The 19,093-nt window shown below is 41.8% G+C and overlaps 1 protein-coding gene across 2 annotated transcripts in view; it reads right to left on the bottom strand.

The window, feature by feature from the left end:
- Nucleotides 1–925: 925 nt before the first annotated feature.
- LOC139050776 (uncharacterized) overlaps nucleotides 926–19,093 on the bottom strand; it is a 22,405-nt gene continuing 4,237 nt past the window's right edge. Inside the window, exons 1-8 of one of the 2 annotated variants that reach the window (XM_070527516.1) lie at nucleotides 17,626–17,686; nucleotides 14,780–14,993; nucleotides 10,499–10,564; nucleotides 9,895–10,029; nucleotides 8,643–8,759; nucleotides 5,659–5,792; nucleotides 3,801–3,879; nucleotides 926–1,034 (exon numbers count right to left, since the gene is read on the bottom strand). In XM_070527516.1, coding sequence (XP_070383617.1) covers nucleotides 960–1,034; nucleotides 3,801–3,879; nucleotides 5,659–5,792; nucleotides 8,643–8,759; nucleotides 9,895–10,029; nucleotides 10,499–10,564; nucleotides 14,780–14,993; nucleotides 17,626–17,645 — 840 coding nt within the window. In that variant the 5' untranslated portion in view covers nucleotides 17,646–17,686 and the 3' untranslated portion in view covers nucleotides 926–959. Of the gene's footprint in view, nucleotides 1,035–3,800; nucleotides 3,880–5,658; nucleotides 5,793–8,642; nucleotides 8,760–9,894; nucleotides 10,030–10,498; nucleotides 10,565–14,779; nucleotides 14,994–17,625; nucleotides 17,687–19,093 lie in introns of those variants that run through there. The other variant, XM_070527517.1, reaches the window with a different exon arrangement.

The raw sequence follows: 19,093 nt of genomic DNA, 5'->3' as shown, positions 1-19,093 counted from the left end.
CAGTGATTTTGTGATTGAGTGAAACAATTGCATTGTTATTGAGCACATTGATCTTATTGAGCTGACCTTCGGCTATAGTTTCTGGGAGTATGTGGGCTTCAGACAGAAACCGAAATAATCGCACGGAATTTTTGATGGGTTTTTCTGTGGCATATCGGTTTGATCGATTGCATATGTAATGTGCTACCGTTTTCATGTGATTTCGAAAAAAATCCCTAATAACCAAACCTGTATGTCCCCATATTTTTGCCGTACAATAACCCCTTCATATTTTGGGGGAAATACAGGCGCTTATACGGAAAACATCATGTTCATGTGGCATTTTTTGATACGAGGTTTATGGAGCCTTGAGTACTTAACGCATAAAAAGTGCCATTATTGCAGAGCTTTTTGAGCTTATTTAGCCAGGGTTAATGAGCGCAAGAAGATTAAAAAGGCATGAATAACTACAACAAGGTGCATTGACGTTTAACGTTTGCCAACACACAGTAGGATATTTCATTACACAGTCAATGCAATGTCGATAGTTTGTGTCATTTTTTTATATGTTCAGGGCTTATCATTGTTTTCATGAGACTAATTTGGGAGTATGGCGCTGAAATATTGTCAGCATTGGGATGAATGATACGCCGTTTTGGATGCTTCCAACCAGGAAAAATGGTACAGGATTCTTATTTCCATTCTTGAGTTCCTGTGACTGAACGCACGCAGTTGTAATAAACGCAAATTGGTTGAAGAAAACTATTGCATCGGCTGCTTTAAACAGATTACTAATATTTTCTCAAGAGGTAAGGCAGCTTCTCTGAATACATAAGAAACTATCTCCCCTAACATTTAGACAAATATTTGCAAAATAATCCAGTGTAGTTATTCACGGTGCACTATTAGCTAGCCAATCGTCCCCCAAACGATGAAAACAATTCTGTAAACTAGAAAAGTAATATTTCCCAGGAAAATTGCTATCGTTCTCGGGAAAGCCTTTCAATAATCTTCAGCAGTGGTGGCACTATTCGATCCATCGTTTCTTCTAGTTCCTGCAATAAATAAAAACGCTTTTGTCAGAAAATAAACAAATGTACGTTACTCTTATTGACTAATATTCTCTCCTCGCGAAACTGCTCCTACCGTAAGAAATAATGCGACAAATCACAAACCCTCAAACCAGATACGTCGTACGCGATATCTCTTAAACCTTGCCGCCGACAACCCTCTGTTTGTCAGCGTTTGTAATTATTGCTTTCGCTGTACAAGTGCTTCCAGCGTTTCACAGCACTTGATGGCTAAGCGGCAAGTACATTCTAATAGGTCAATTTAACGAGCTCAAAAACATCCGGCGTTGCCTCTTTTAAAGCTCTTACGACCAAGCATCGGGTTTTACGTGCCAAAACAAAAGTATAATTAAGAGGCACACCGTGGCGCACGACCCCGTAGTAATGTTTAGCCACCCGGTGTTTTTCAAGGTGCATATGATTCTAAGTACACGAAAATTTGGTTCTTTTTTTTACAATCCGCCCTATCCATATGCGGCCACCTCAGCCAGGGGGAGGCAGTGGGGGCATGTTGAGTTCAGCAACGGCCTAGCCATTAGCCATTTCACCTAACCACTTTCAAAATGAGAGGCCTAAATCTGTGTTTTCACCGGCATACTTATGAGAATAAAATGATTAAGAAACAAAAGATTAAGCCGCAAACACTTAGCCTCGCCCTACAGAAAGTGTTCTGCAATAATGTGGAGGGCACCACACATAAGCTATAGGTAAAGGCTAAGGAATCAAAAATTTACTGTGGGCACGCATTTAGCAAAAAAATTGATTCTTTCATTTTTATGAGGTTCACTTATTTATATATTCATTTATTTATCATTTATTTATTTATCATCAATTCATTTATCTTATTTGGTTTAGAACAATGGGTTAGAAATTAATCACCAATGCTAAGTGCTGAACCAGTCAGAAGCTAGAAAAGCACACATCTTTGTACACTAAATTTAGGCTTTCTTGTCTTAAGAGGAAGCTTTAGCACGGAGGTTCCTGTCTAAATTCATAGCAAAAGAGAAATCGTTTTTTTAGGCAACCACTGCACCAAAATTTAGGACATTTGTTGCACTTAGAAAAAAAATCCACTATAGTGACTGTCATGAACTAATTTGCGATTGATGTCATCAATTTTTTATGACACATTGTTCAATATTGCAAATTTCCAGAACACGAAACTATAAAATTCAGAACTGTGTTATTCTGCAATGAAAATGATCTTACGCTTCTGTAAATTGCATGTAATAATACATTTAATTCAGAGAAAGTTTATTCATGTATTATTCATGACTCTCAAGTGCACCACTAATATATGAGTCTAATATATGAGTAGGACGGTTTCAAAACCGTCGTATACAATTTAACAAATTCATGTAAGATATATATTGACAAATCGAATTAAGGATGGAGTTTATAGGACTGCGACATATGGTTTTGGTGCACAGCTACGAATCTGTGAACTTCGTGTGTCCTTTTTTCAAACATCTAACAGTCGCTATCATCTAATTTCTCTCTAAAACGCAACAAATGTTGTTAAAATCGGTCCGGTGGCCACCTCAGGAAAGTGTTTATGTGTTTTTCGTGTATATGAATAGGTGGCATGCGAGTTAGGCCCCAGCTCAAGATTCCTGCTGAACGTTTGGTTAATAGTTCATGCCTGGCATGAAATGAGGGTGGCACTGTAATGCCACTGTAGTGTAACAAGTGTTGGTGAACTCTAAGCTAAAGCCTAAGATTATGATCATCAAATTAAACTGGTTTCCTATCTTGGCATCATTGCGAATGCCATTTCAGACACTACTCAATCTGTATCTCCGTAATTGACGAAAACAAATATGTGAAAATGTCCTTGGTTTGCTTCAAGGAAGCCTAAAATCGTCATTGATTATTCCCTCAAGTAAACTGAATGAACTAGTCAGAATCACTGAAGTTAATGTGAGTATACGTATATAGTGTGCCCTACAATATAAATGCCTGTGATCTTTATTTCATTCTTGAGGCGTCACTTACCCACAACTGCTTTGTTAGGCCGCAAAAACATTTATCAGAGTCCTAAATCTCAATTAGAAATTCTAAGGGTGCAATGTCTATTTTTTTCTTTGCCCGGTACAAATACTGCGATTCTCACTCAAAAATATTGGCACTATGGTAAGTCAAGGCTCATTCAGCACTGTTCCTAGACTTTTTTTGTACGCGTTAATCGGTCAATAAATTGTTAAAAAAAGAATACAGGCTGTTTTACGTGGCTAATTGTATGATAGCGCTGGCCAGTGATGCGGCTGACCTCATTAGGACACAAGAAAGTGAATCGTTTGAACGCTCGCCTAAAAATATCGTGGTCATAAAAGCTCGCTCAACATTAACTAGAGGTAAATGTTAGGTTATGTGATGTGTGCTCCTAACAAGGTATTCATATTGCATAGTCGAAATCACGAGCAGCAATATTGCTTCGCTGAAATTGAGTCAGGCTTGCATTTTTTTCTCGATTCCGGTGATTCGTTGGATCTCCCCATCGATTGCATGTAGTGGATACTGTTGTATACTGATGGCCTCTATCACTGAGGTAATGCTGTTTTGGAAAGAAAAACATGACACGCAAATAAATTATGAAACATTGCTCCTAGCCCCCCAACACGAATGCATCAGCTGGCAGAAACTGGCCTTGGAACACTACAAGGAACATAATAAGTCGCGCTTAATTGAAAATATATGTTTTAATAAAAAAAATTGTTATTCTTAGTGCGAACACCGTCGTTTGAAACTTACATGGATTCTTTCTTTCAGTTCCTTGACGTCAGCCATCAATATCTTCTTTTCTGTGCTGTCATCACTCTTTCTCTGTATTCTAAGAAGATATTAGAAGAGCAGAGATGTTATTATGATTTTTATCGCCATTATTGCTTATTAATTGTTGCTTTTTGGACCCCTCCCTCTAAAACTTCGCTTTCGAAGGAATACACAGAACGAGACAACTACAACAAATATGTCCCTGAATTGATAAATCGGGGTTCTCCTTGTTGTAATCATTCCCTAAGTACTTGTTTTTGCACGTGCCATTTCATTACAGGACCTGTGTATCAAACTAGCTTTCTTGAAAAACTCATATGCAGTCTGATGAAATCTATGCGCGCTTCCCACTTTAAATAACGTTTTTCATGAAACTGTAAAACCAGTGGTATCTTCTGCACTGGGGCACTAACCCTGCATCTTAGGGATGTGCTTACTGTCAACCGTCTTAATTGCTTCTATAGCTAGTTTCCAAAGTATGGCCGCCATGACTTGTTTCCTACTCCCGAAAATACTTCCGGTTCATGCAATCAGCAAAATTGAAGCATTTGAGATCCGTCTCAGTCACTCAAATTCACCCATTGCTGGCGCGTGTATTTGGACACCCTAAGAAGGCCCATGGGAGCAGTGCCAATGCACAGGTAATCGGACGCACCGACCTTGGTTTCGGAGATCACGTGTGCGCATGCTCAGATGACAGCGATGAGAATGTGATTTACGACAGGCTGTACATGAGGCAAAACCTTTTGCCTGTTAGCATGGATCGAGGTTATTTACACCGCAAATTACCCAGAGCACGCCAACATTTTTCAGTATGTGTCATAGCCCTGAAAACTGTGATACCTATTATGGTGTTGCGGTTATCGCTAGTGCATTAGAATTTTCTGTGCTTCGCCTGCTGCCAAAGTAAACAGTGGGGCCTCACGCGGACCCGTTTTTTTTTCTTCATGTATTCAAAAGTTGTGATAGAAGTGTCTTTTTGCTTGTATCTAACATATTTTGGTATTTTCCCGTGCCATCTGCATTAAACTTCTGCAGCTTGTGAAAACGAAGGTAACCAAATGGTGGGCAAAGCTAACATCTTCATTGCTAGATAGTCTGCTGCAAGGTGGGCTCAGGTATACCGCTTATTTTAAGAAGACAATGCCGAAACAGCGCTAAATGAATGTCATTGGTTCAAAACTATAGATGTGGGTGGAATATAGGGGCGTGGCGCGTGGGACAACACTAGAAGGTGCCTAGTAGAGGCGCACAATGAAGATGCGATTCCTATTTCAAAGAAAGGATGGGATCCTTTTTTTTAAGCTTCAACAATCTGATCGAGAGAAAGACAAAATTTACACGCGTTAACTTCTCCGGTTGAACGCGAACAGTAAGTATAGTTGCCTGTATAGCTTTACAAATATTCACGTGTCTTCTGGTGAACTATTACAAGGTACCTATCCTAACATATTATTATTCTTTTTCTGTGCATCTTACATGCACACGTAATACTGTACTACTTCGGATCCTAGACTCTTTGCTATCAGCCCAAGTGGACTAGTAGGAACGTGTTCCGTAGATGCCTAATGAAGTTTTCGATTGACAGATTTATTTATTTATTTATTTATTTATTTATTTAGTTATTTATTTGTTTGTTTGGTTATTTGTTTACTTATTTATTTATTTGTTCTGCATTAGAAACTGATCGACAAATACTGTCACATTTTGGCCGCTTTAGCTCTCATTACATATAGACACATCCAGCTTCGTGTTGCCACGCGAAAAACAAATAATTGCTTATGAGATAAGGCAGTTCTATAATGCATTATTTTGCTTAGGAGAACAGATCACTCACCTGAGCTTGTCGGTTGTCTTTCTTTCTTTTGCGGGGCACAGCGTCTTCGTGTGAACATCCAAATTTTTAGCTGGCATTTCTTCTTTACAATTCGGGCAAGTCATAATACGGTACAGGCACGTTGTCTCGTGCTTCTGCAATTTCAAGGGACGTGCGTAGAAACCAGTCACCGCTGTTCGCTCACTCAAATAATATTGCTACATCCGCGTTACCTACATCCGGTGTAGCTAACGATGCAGCAACTTATTTAACCTCTCTGCTCTTGAAAGTGCACCAAAGTGTGCCAGGTAACAATAAAGGCAGGTGCCTTTAATCATTATCTAGCAATTTTGAACATTTACCTCAACGAATGGTTGTTTGAAAGAGTGACCACCAATTTTCACATGGTAAGGGCAAGTTTAAATTTAGAGGTTAAATATTGTCACCATTGATGAAGTAGAAAAAAACTTATTGAGCTCACTGGGTGAAACTGATATACAAAATGACGCAACGGCTTTACTGCCAAGCACGCTGTCAAGAGGAGAAGGAGACAAAGGGGAGGAAAGACAGGGAGGTCTGCCAGTGTAAGTAACGGCTGGCTACCCTGTTCTGGGAAAAAGGGTAAAGGGAATAAAAGGAGAAAGAAGAAGAGGAAAAAAATGGAAACCAGAAAATTCATACAGTAACGCGATACTACGCGCTACAACACTGAAAGGCGGTCGCACAATTCGCATGTCCTTAAAAACTTCAGCAAAGCCTTCATGGTCTTGAGTGCCGAAGCCCGTCTCGACCAGTGTCCTAGAGCTTTTTATTCTGTAAAGGGGCGATTGTACAGATTTTCGAGCGCGGTCACGAGCCCTTTTCTTGGCACTTTGTAACGGGGACAGTCACAAATGAAGTGCTCAATCGTCTCCTCGCAGCCGCAGGTGTGACAAGTAGGGTTGTCGGCCATTCCAATGGGGAATGAATAGGAGTTCGTGAACGCGCTGTCAAGGTATTGCATAAGAGGGATACATAAAGCAATAGCATGCGAACAGCTTAGCTGCATTGATAAAAACAACGAAAACGACAGAGAAACTGCACGAACACAAGATTCAATAAATAGAAAGCAGGAGTAAACGCATGAGTACGAACACGAACCAACAAAGTAAATCGCTTACATAACTAATACCTGCGAAATGTCGCCGTGTAAGGACGCCCTGATTCGACATTATTATTGAACTATTTATAAGCTCAAACATTGTAGGATTTCATGCTCCAACTATCATCGTTTATGCGTGTTAAATTATCGCAAACAATAAATAAAAAATACATCTCAGTAAAGACAACAAAAATTATAAATGCACATACGGAATAAACAACGCAGTAGAGAGGCCGCAAAATACATTGCAGCCCATCAGAGGTAGCTGATGCTATCAAATAAACGTTGAGAACTGTTTCTAAATTGTCAGAAAGAAGGTTATTCATTTCAGCGTAATTATTTAAATGATTCAAGTTTTACTACCGGCGCATTTTAGGATTGTTCTATCAAGGCTCATGCTTGTCTGTGGACGAAAAAGAACGAAAGAAATTTAGAAAACTTATGTAGCATCCACATATGACGTATGAATGATGTGTTCATGCCCTGAATTTGAAGAGTGGCACCGGGCTCATCAACCACCGGTATTTTGGGTTTCTCATATAGTGTCTGTCGTGTACCTTTTTCGAATGTTAGGTCTGTCCCATTTTGTGAATTCACATTGCGCACTACGACATTTTACGTTGTTTTTATGGCTATATATGAACCTTCCAGGGGAAATGTGGTCTTGGTCATAACCGCTGGCGTCGACGTGTGGTTATGTAGAAAGTCTATAAATGCGACAAGGTATTGCCTCGGGTGCCGATCGCTGAGGGCATGAGCGAAGTGGGCGAGGGTGAACCGAGAGGCATGGTGCCTTGATGAGCGCCCTCCTTCTCCATGCCCAGTGTCGGAGGCCACGTGATTAAACCTGCGTCATGGTAGGGGGACGGGTCTATTGGCCGTGGAGGCGGTGCTGGTGAGCGCGTTTCCTCGTTGATCGCGGTTGTGGCGGAACATGGCTGTCTACGCGGCTGAACGCACACGCCGGTCACGTGCCGTATTTTGGTGGTGCAAAGACTGGGCGAGCTCAGATGGCTGGTCTCGTCACGTGCGCTGTCTTTCCACACGCGTAGTGTTGTAGGGTGCGTAATCTCAAATATGGTGCATGCGTTGAAGTGAGAGGCATCTAAAGCAATCGCTGTCCGCGGCCAACGTTGACCCCCCGGCGATGCGAAAGCCAGTGTTCGCAGTCTTCGAGGGTGACCTGTTAATGTTTGCCTGCGCGCGCGAAGCACCACACTTGTGTTTTGTTGGTCCATTCCATAAACACATTGTGAGTTGTGCATGCAATAAAATGTGCGGGTTCTACAGACCGCAGTATTTCAGTATCGACAAAGAAATCAACAGAAACCATTGAACACGATTTCCAATGTAAGCATTAATCCCTGGTCTACTGAATTATCTGCGAAAGTTGTTGGCGCAACGTTTCTTCTCCTTCTTTGGGGGTCATGGCATCTGCATTTCTGAACTTCGCGTTACTGCGGCAATGCACATTTTCGTCGCGTGCTGGTCACGGCGGCCTTCCATTGACACCAAACCTTGCATCGTATTTTCTAATTCTGTTCCTTTCCTCTCGCACTCGCCAAGTCAGCATACTAGGAAGCCGCTTCTTCACCGCACACCCTCTGGCGTAATCTCCGCCCTCTAGCGTAACGTCAGCGCCTCTCCGACGAACCAGTGAGGTGTGGACACCGAGGCGCCATTCCCTCTACCCAGGTGGCGTCATTTCTGACCGCTGATTCCGCCTCCGCAGCAGCCCTCTCCTCCTCCCTACGGTGCCACACCCTCGTTATTCTATCGGCAAAAGAATTTAGGCCACCGCCCGTGAAGGAAGGGAAAGAGCCAAATGAAGTAATTCCCTTTGAAATGCAAGATTATTTCTTACTTCGATCTCTTTCTTTTCCAGTGGTGTGTTGCAGTGTTTACAGGTCCCGATCTCATGGTCTAGCTTTGCCTTATCAGGAGCTCTTGGAAGGCAGTCTGACGAGTCGTCGTCGGTCATCTGCAACAAAAATTGGCTACAAACACCAGAAGTGTCCCACAAAGAACATCAAAGTATGCGAGTCAGCCTTATCTATGATTAGTCATTGAAGCAAAGAAAACAATTATGCGGATCTAACGCAAATTTGGGAACATATGCGAAGCGAAACTTTTGTGGTGCGTACAGTTCTCTTTTTTCATCTCACGCCATGCGTAGCCTCAAGTAATGTTTATGTTTGTGCACCCAGCTGGTCACAACTTCAGTCTCATGCAATATTTATGTTTGTGCACTTCACTGTTCCTAAGCTAAGTCGAAATACAAACAACAATTCTTTCCACACCACTGCACAAGTCCGTGCAGTGATGTTGCGTGCACGAAGGCGATGTTCGATATTTCCTCAGGAAAAAATGGCGAGAAAATACTTCTATGTAGAGAGAAAAGAGAAAAATTTAAATGTTATATGGGTACGTTAGCCTGTCGACAGGCCTGGTATGCAGTTTCAGGAGCTACTATAGGGAGAGACAGTTATAAGAGACGGATGGACATGCTATACTCCAAGGAGAAATGATTTTTACAGATGTATCTGAATAAATTCAGGCATTCGGTACCCCTTGTTCGCATGAAAACATGTGCGTCGCTACAAAATAATACTCTACGGTAGCGTTTGAATCGTTACAGGAGACCCATTAGCTATATGTAAACCATTGCAGATGACTCGGTGTTTTCACTGACCACGTAACGAAATCTTCACTTTAAGATCGCGGAATTTTCGCAGAGGAACATAAATAAAAACATTTAACAGCCGCAGTCAGAATTAAGCACTGCGGGATGGTATGAAAACAGTCCACCAAGGAGATTCGAACCAACAGTCGATGTTTAATGAGTGCGCTACCGCACGAATGTACGGCAGCTGCAGCATACACAGTGGATAGGCATGTGAGAACAGTGTTGTGTTTTTACTGCCCGGGTAATTATCGCAGCAAATGAAATCTCTAAGGAGCAGAAATACTTACCAATTTCTTTTGAAGAAATCATTAAACTATACCTCGCCAATGATGAGGCGACTATTTGTTGTGTTAAAGATACCTCTAGAATCGCCAGCCTGTTGCTGTTTGTGGCGTCGGCTGCGATTTTGTATATTCAAGATTGCTCGTACCATTTCAGTGTCGCATTGTGCGTCTATGCGCGCATGTCTTGCTGATGACACCATGTCTTGCATTTGCTCGACACCGCGTTGCCTTGCGTTTCCATCGTCCTTACGGGGATCATTCTTGGAATCGTTCACTTCTCCCTGATAGTATGAGAACAGCGACAAAGCAGAAATAAAATAATGAATGGGTTGCCAATTTTTCAGACTAATCAAGTTTCCCAAATTTCCAGAAATGTCACCTTCAACATCACATATCACTACGCCTACATTAAATGATCTCGTTTGTTGTGGTTCCGACGTTGGTTGTGCTTCAGCTTCAATTGACGCCTGAATCAGTGTCGATGCACTGTGCAAGTTTCCACAATGCTGTTAGCGCCATTAATTTATTCATTTTCCGCAATATGAGTGTTCACTTAAAAGAGAGAAAATTTGCACGTGCCCTGCACCCATGTGTTCCTTTTGACGGTACATCGAACCGTACAAGAATGTGAAACAATCTATCGGGAGTGCAGAGAAAATGTATACAGAGTAACTAACTTTCTGTGGGGTAAAACCCATAAGGAGCTATTTTATTGAAATTGGTGCGGTCATTCTTGGGAGCAACACTCACCTGATATTGTTTAAGTGGTTCGTCAGCGTTTTCAAGCAATTCCGGGTGCTCAGACCTGATATGTTTCTGCAATTAGTGGGCAAAAAGCACAGAGTGAAATTAAGTGCTCGGAACACTGTATTAAGCAATGCTTACTCGAAAGGTAGACGAAAGGAAAATTAGGTTGAGCTGTACGTTTGAACAAATTATCCGACCACGCAACGACAGAGTCACTTTGACCGTGGGAAGACGCTAGATAAGCAAGAAAAAACGCTTCATTACATCTGAAATACGCTTGATACGCTTGTAGCGGCTATTGTCGCCGACCAACTTTCACGGAGATGCAGATAGAAATCATCGTCATGCAGACTAAAAAAAAGTTGGGTAACGCCACCATTTTGATGTTCCTGCACCAGCTCGACGTGATGTCATGTATTTTAGCGGTGGCTACTTGAGCCTAGGTTTACTCTACATCGAGCCCGAAGGAATTCAGAGCTGTGCGTCTGTTTTCCGCGCGACGCTTATATGCCACTGGCCTAACGCAGCCATGCAGAACTTCAAAATTTTCAGAAGAAGCCGACCTTACAGGCTGCGCGCAACGCCGTCCTTCCATCTCGTCTCGCCGATGCCACCGCTACTGCCATCACTGCAGCACAGTTTGAGCCCTAGGTTCGCGCCGCGTCGCTTGTCACCTACGCAGCTTTTGTGCGAATTGCATTTGATGTTTTGGTGAGTAGCCTAGCGTCCTCCTGTGCTGCACCTGTACTTGAGTTCCCAGCATGATTTACTGCAATGCAGCCTATTACGCTAATGATAGTGAAAGCGGCCAGGCACATTACTAAGTTCAATGTGAATAGGTCGCGAAGCTTAGGACAGAAAGCTGTTCAGACGAAATTGCCACCGACATCGGCAAGGATGGTAATGGGAGCAGCGATCGAAGCGCGACAATGTGAGGAGGGAACGAACAGTAGACAAGAAAATAGCGTGATTATTGAAAAGGGAACACAGTTTGATTAATTCGATGAAACTAATATTTTTAATCAAGTTTATATACGCCTGGCGAGAAACAACACACAGCTGTAATTTACTTTATCGTTACTAATAACTTTCTTCAGCGCCCCTCCCGCCCCCCCCCCTCTTAATAGGGGGCGCAGCGTTGATGCTGCTATCATTGCAATGCTCTTGGGGCCCTATAATGTAAAAGTATTCCAATATGTTTTATTCCAATCTCCAGACGTCAAATTCGCGTAACCATCGACACAAGCACCGGGCTGTCACCTGCAGGGCCGTCTGAAGAGACCAATCGAAAGCTCTCCTCGTTCATTGGAGGTAATTTTTGTTTGCTTTAGTAACGAATAACGTTACCTACAATGAGCGGCTTGTCTAATCTAATTGGCACGCAAGAGGTGAGGAGCACGCTCAAGTGGAGAGGGATTCGATGGGGCTTAGCCACTGCACTGAAAATCGATAACCGGCTGAAGTTGGTCATTATGAAGTTTTACGGTTGAAATGTTATGTAAATAAATGTGCATTTCATAAAGCCACCAAGGGTAGTTCAGACTGTTTGAGTGTATATGTTACCAACGTCTCCTTAAAGATGTGATGCGCTTACCGAAAAATTTGCCGCATCATTATTCTGCCCCTCTCTACACCAGGTGGCACGTGTCTACTGCTGTACATTGCAAACGGGACTGCTCCAACAAATTCACGAAGTGCAGTTGGCAAACTTCACATCTTTTTAGGATATTATCACTGAATTAAAGGTCCCAGTGTAACCGAATACAAGGCGAATATCAAGTTAAATTAGGGGAAATTGCCCAGTGCGTTTTCAAATAGCCAATTTTTGCAGAATGTCTTCATCTGACTTTCTTGAAGTTTGAATAACATCTAGGTGATCTATTGCACACGTTCGCATTCCTCCGCCTTGTCTGATATTTACAAGCTAAGTCATTGATATGGAGTCACTCCGCTGATTGTAAAGTTTCAATCATAGAACAGTTTGCGCTTCCTCAAGTCGTTTTATGATACAAGCATTTGCGACATACGTTACAGGTACGCCGGAAAGTTTCTTACGACCATATCCTTGAACAACATCCGGCTTTGGCATCCTGGACAGTAAAGTAGCACATGCTGTATTTTGGAAGTGGAATTCCCTCTTCTTGCCTCAAAAGTAAGTTGGAACGTTATATTTCAGGATGTTATCCTCAAAAACTTACAAAACAGTGCACTAACTCAATGTCCCTTGAAATTAAAAGAAAGTATACATCAATGTTTCAAACCACGGGCCTTTTATTATTTCTATTTTTTGGTCAGGCAGTTTGCTAAGGTAGGAGCAGCATTGTAAGTTCTTCGGCCAGCGTTTACGTGTTCCGTTTGTGTATATTGGGAAGTGTAAACACTAGATGTCGTGTTCGTATCAAACACGTACAACAGAACAACACTGTGTCATTCTCACGTGGTCCTCATCCAAACAATAATTGGTTCACCGATGAGCTGCTCTGTCTATAAAAGTGCTTTCCCAATCAAGGCGAATTTCTGTATTAATAAGTTATCCCTCTAATGTCCACACAAAGTTTAACGTTAAGGAAAATTGAAACAAATTATTCATATATATTTCTGCCCATGCAGAGTACATTACTAGAAAAAAAAGTTTTTTAGTTACAACTTTATTACTGTACTACTCAATCAGCAAATGGTTTGTTACACTGTCCGCGGTTGAAAATTTGCTCCACCACATTAAAAATGCAATTATGGGCTTTTTGTTAGGTTTCCCTCACTTTAATCAACATGTTGAGGCAGCAAACTCAGCGTAGCACATATGATACATTGGCCATTACAGGGTGAAGTCGTGGCGCTTCATGTAATGTCACAGTCACGAATAGCGTAGGAAGGACCAGTGTCATCGCTTATGCGTCTCAATAAAATATTATATCATTATTGCGTTTTCCCTATGCTTTATGTGACGTCGCAGTTATAAGGTGAAAGAAAAGTTGGTCCTACACCGGACGGTGCCACTTACCAATAAAGGAAACCCGTACGAGTTCCTCAAAAAAAGAGCTTCGCAGATGTTGAAAAATGAATAACTAGGCGAAATATTATACACCATAGGCTTCGCATGCTATCTGATTGTTCTGTGGTTGTTGCAATGTCCTGGCACTTTGTGTGACGTACAACACAGATACGATAAGAGTATCTAGGCAATCTCTTATGTATCATATAGGCTACGCATGATTTCGGATGTTGCAATATTATGGGCTTTTTCCTATGACCTGCTCCTGGTGGGACGTCGCAGGCCATGATAAAACATTTTCAACGAAAACGCCATGCAGAGTATTATAAGGGTGATGTTGGCCGTTCACTGTTTTCCGATTATCGCATTAGGTTTCCGAGACTTGTCGGCACGCTTCTCGATCACTTTTCATCACATTCTGTATGCCAGTGCACTATCTGTCATTCCACCTCATCGAATACACATTACAGTGACTACAGCGTCAACAACCTCAATATTGATGCTTCAGTCTTCAGCAAATAGAAAAAAGTGTACAAAAGTAATTTGGAATTCATAAGCCGTCTTACCTCGGAAGCCGGAGCATCAAGTCGAGATTCCTCGAAAAAGGATGAACTCGCCAGACGATGATGAACACAGTGTTTTGTGGCGCAAGGACCAAGTATGACCAAGTGGCGCCAGGGAAAACTCGCCAGAGTGCATTGTTCATACATTTCTTTGCATCGTGTGGAATCAGCTTAACTAAAGAACGACTGCATAACCTATTTACGCAATAAAATCTATGTCTTCATAAAATATAGAGTCAAATGTACCTTCACTTAAATATGAAAAGATTTTTTGCAATATTCTAACAACAAATACAATGACACATACATGAATAAAGTGACCAAAGGCAGGCTCATAAATTACTGTATTGCACAAAAACCACAATCTCATGGACTTTATATGCGCATTGCTAACAAGCATTGCAGTTTCTCACTCGTAAGAGGACGCTAAATTTTACCATATGATGCTGACATGTACCCTCACAAAATATTTCTGGCATAAATTTGAACTGACGCAAACTGCAGTATTTCTTAGGTACGGCTAGAATGTAACGCTCTGGTATAGTGTCAAACTTATTGAAATTGAAAAAGATGAGTCACCAACCATAAAATAATGTTCTTCCTGATCAACCTAGGACGACTGCATTTATGGTCCGTTTCATGATGCCAGCTACCCTTAGAATAGGCAAAATGAGAGCAGATATTTGCTTCCGAGTGCTGCGGGAAGATAGAAAACATTACGTGCAGTACCTGGTATTTGGCTGTCCAGCAATGGTGCTGTTTGCAGATGTAATCGATGCAGGGGTTGAAGCATTCTTCACACAGCTTGTGACCGCATATTAGGGTAGCCCACATTTGCGTATAGAATTCACAGTTTTCACAGAGGGTAAGATCCCTCGGCGTCCTTCCAATGATTTCGCATAGGATATGTTTCCCTTCTGATATTGCTATCTTCAAGAAAGCGCTGTAAAATACAAAATTGTGCTACGATTTTGGCATATACAAAATCATGAAAGCAAGCACAATTTTTCGGTGGTACTTGTATCTGAAAGCTTAAGTGATACTTATGACATCTTGAACGCAAGTACAATTCAAAAAGCACGGAGTCTTTCGCCTTTCATTCAAGTTAACGGAATGCAGCTTGCAAGAGCTGAGTGTGGCAGGTGTGCCTTGAATGTCATTGGTCATTCCAGCTTGAAAAAAAAAGCACGCTGTACGAAAGCACCAGCCTTAGTCTAACATAGCCTACTTCCCTGTCTTACTTCAAGAGAGAAAGACACAAATGAGGGATCAATGCTTTATACGCGGAAGTCCGAAACCTCTTCTGACCCGTTTTCACCAGACCACTTCTTTTGGTGGTCTGTCGTTCTCTTGTCGTGAAGAAAACTTGATTCATTGTGGAAGTGACAATCGCAGATGGTTAAATATATAAAAGCATCGCCTATTTCTTCTTCCTCTTTTCTATCCTCATCGCTGGCTTCGTTTCCGATATTTCCCCTCGGTGATGGTTTGGAGCTAACCTGTAGAATGTAGCGTCAGCAAGTCGCAGCAGCTACAGCGGAGTGGCTTGACGACTCAATGCGGGCACAGTGCGTTTTCTTTTTTTTTTTTCCTGTAGCGCCCGCTTAGCGAGAGCGCGCCTTTCCACACATACAACTACTACAAGTTTTCTTATAGTAGTTTCGCTCCTAAAAAAATTTCGCGCCTAAAAGGGTGCCAATAACACTAAACACGTGGTGATTTCTACGTAGTTTACAGACCACTGATATGCGATGTGTTGGCTAGTGTCTGTGCAGTTCTCGTAGATAGTGTTACGCTAGATACAGTAAATGCAATTCAAGAAAAAAAGAAATAGCAGACAGTGTGAGAAGTGAAACCTCAGACTTCAGCTGTGCGGTACATGGGTTAGAATCCACTCGGAGTGCTGTAAATTTTGTTGAATCTATTTTATCAACTGACAAAGCACTTGATATTTCTGCGGCAGACACCAGCATACACCGGGAGTGAGCAATTGACAAGTATTGCTGTAGAAAACCTGCGCTTTAATTTTATTTTCAGAAAATTTATGTGATCTGGCATTGCTTAGTGTGCAAATTTTGTGTTGTCACGCATAATTTGCTAAATGACACTTTTCGTTAACTATGCTTTGCCACGTTCTGACTCTTTTTGTGTTCTGTTTTATATTCTGTATCGTTTACTTGATTTTTCCATTTTAGTCAGCCTATCTTTCCTTTAGGCTGTTTGACTAAACAAAGTCAAATAGCGGTCATCATCGATGATCCCATTGGGCCAAATTCTCATGCACATACATTTAACCTTTTACCAACCAGATACAAAAAAATTGGCCTAGACCTATTTCTTGCTTTGTTTATTCTTCATATTGCCTAAATACGTGCCAAATGAAATATGAAAATGTTTCCCCAACTAAGCGAGATATAGTTGGCCAACAATAATGCTGACCTGCCGGTTGATGGTCAAAGACGGTTGCTTGGGACATGCATTGACAAATGAATGTGTGTTCTTGAGAAGCACCTCTATGGGGAAAAAATAAGAGCTTGCCTAAACAAGGTTATTAATTTCCGTCTCGGTGAGAATCAGACCACCACGTGCTCTAAGACAGCGAAGAAACGTCCGCGTTTGTTACTAAGGCATCTGCTGCTGATCACAGTTGACATTTTTGTGAATATCATTGCTGAGCAGGTAGCTAAATAAAGATAAGTTTAAGGGGCCAGACTAATAGTCGAATTTGTGTAGTTTTTGTGGGTGCTCTTGTTAGATCAGTAACTCCTGTTAATTCAATGTACAACGTCATACAGCGTTACACAAAACTTCCAGGTAAATACGTGCAAAAGTACAACGATCGTGCCGTATAATTGATTTCTTCCTTCACTTTACCGACAGCTCAAAGTGATTTTTTCAGAATGAGGGAATTAATGTGGAGGATATAAATAAAGCTAAATCAAAATCTATTGAATCCCATTTTGACGTTTATCACAGACCACGTTGCTAAATGTCCCACTTCTTAAAAACAAGGTAGCTAGACCCAACACACAAAATGTATTTTCATGCACACCACCGATTTCTGCGCTTCCAATTTAAAGTTACTGACCATGTTCGTATTTTAACATATACAACAGAAAGGTTATTAAGCGAGTTTCTATTGCACCACAACACACAGTAAAACATGGTGTATACTATCATGATACTTTAGCCTTTCTGCTATTTCGATATTTCGCTTTGTTCTCTACATTCACGATCTGCTGATTTCGTAGAATATTGAACGTGTATATAGCAATGACAAGCATTTCTGCGCCTGCAGGACGCATTTTAAGTAACCCATAGAGCAGCCGCCACTAAATGTTTCAATAGTTTCGGAACCTACGCACTCCGTAAGAGAGGCAAGAGGAATAATTACCAAACGTAGCGTCAAACAAATTTGCCAAAGTTTTTTTTTTTTTGCTATGATACATGCCAGACCAATTGGATAAGCAGCGCATATAAAATTAACTCATGCTATTTCATAATCCATGCCAGCTATCCCCTCGTAATAAACACAACGTTTGTCTACGAAAGACATTTCAAATCATGTAACGAACCTTTCCCTGCTTTCAGCCATCTTGCCGCAAGCTGAGCGAACAACTACGCCGATAGCGCAAGGTACGATAGCGCGGGGTGTGACGCTTGGCGCCGTGCGCAAAACCACCATATCGCGAGCAGCGTTGTTTTTGTTTTGTTTTCTGAAGCCCGGCTTCCGTTGTCGCGACAAATGGTGACTCAGAAAGCTGAAGGTCATAGCCGTTTTTCGAGTTCAACCGGCGCTTCTTAGTGCTGTAGAGAGTTTTCTTTTCTTTCAGAAAACGATTATGCTCACTTTGAATGAAGCGACAGCGGAAACTCAGTGACAGTTGGCGAAATATATCGAAGTATTGTTATGTCAGAAAGCTGGAACTCGCTGGCAGAGTGTGCGAAAAACCATTATCGACATCACCTTAAAGTAAGCGAATGGCAAGGTACTCAAAATACCAGTACCTTCACTATCTTCCTCGTACCGCAGCTTGGAGGCCGCAGGGGTAAGTTAACGATGCGGAACCAAATGAATGTTAGAAATTCCACATAGTGCTAAATCATTCTGCGTATTATTTATTCTTATTTATTTTCTCAGTCACTGCCCATTAGAAGGCAGGGTAGGAGTGGGTGCAAGTCGAAGGTAAAGCAAAAGCCAGTATACGCTACTAGGCGATAACATAAAATTACAAAATGGATACTATCCATGACACAAAGCAAATAACGCTGGCAGAAATGAAGCCCCACTTGAGAATTAACTAGTGAGGATCGTGAAGGGTTCTCCCAGAACAAGTAGGAACAATGCGGTAAATCTGTTTTTAGGGAATATATTTATTCTTGCTTTCCATTTTGCTCCATTCTTTCTTGGACCAGCCCGTATATACTTACTTTCCGCTCCATCATAATGTGCGGCCTCCACGGTACTGTCGGCGCTAAAACAAAAATCTCGGAGGCAATGTAAGGCGACCTTATAACTGGCGCCGTGGTGACGTTGCGTGCATGAGCATTGACTCCCGTATTCTTACATTGCTTGCTCAGTCCGTCCGCAGTGCATGGGGGCCAGCTGTCGACATGGGCGGTACCACGTTCCCAGAACCTCTATATAATCGTTTTTGTTAGAGCATGGGCAACTTTCGCCGGGCGCTTACTTTCACTCGGCATCCGCTTTCTTGCTTCCACATGAGGTTCGTTGAAAGTACGTTTGTGTGAACCTAACATTCTTCCATGAAATGACAAACAGCTCGCGAAATGCGTATTTCTGTTTTGTTAAGGGCGCATATACGCGGTGGATACTCCGTATTAGCCTGACCCTTGTGCACAAGCTTGCGTGGCGTAAAAAAATTGTGGGGACTGTGCCGATGTACTAGGGAGAAAGACACGCTGAGTTCCGTTTGTCCCTAGCTGAGTACACCAGACCAAGCTCTCCCTCCGCTCGATAAAATTTCAAGCATTTCGGATACATATATTCGAATGGTGCGTTTGTTAAAAGCTCAGAAGATT

The sequence above is a fragment of the Dermacentor albipictus genome, chromosome 10 (assembly GCF_038994185.2).
Source record: "Dermacentor albipictus isolate Rhodes 1998 colony chromosome 10, USDA_Dalb.pri_finalv2, whole genome shotgun sequence".
NCBI classification, from domain to species: domain Eukaryota; kingdom Metazoa; phylum Arthropoda; class Arachnida; order Ixodida; family Ixodidae; genus Dermacentor; species Dermacentor albipictus.
Note: the sequence above shows the minus strand (reverse complement) of the source record. Positions and strands in the feature narration are given on the sequence as shown.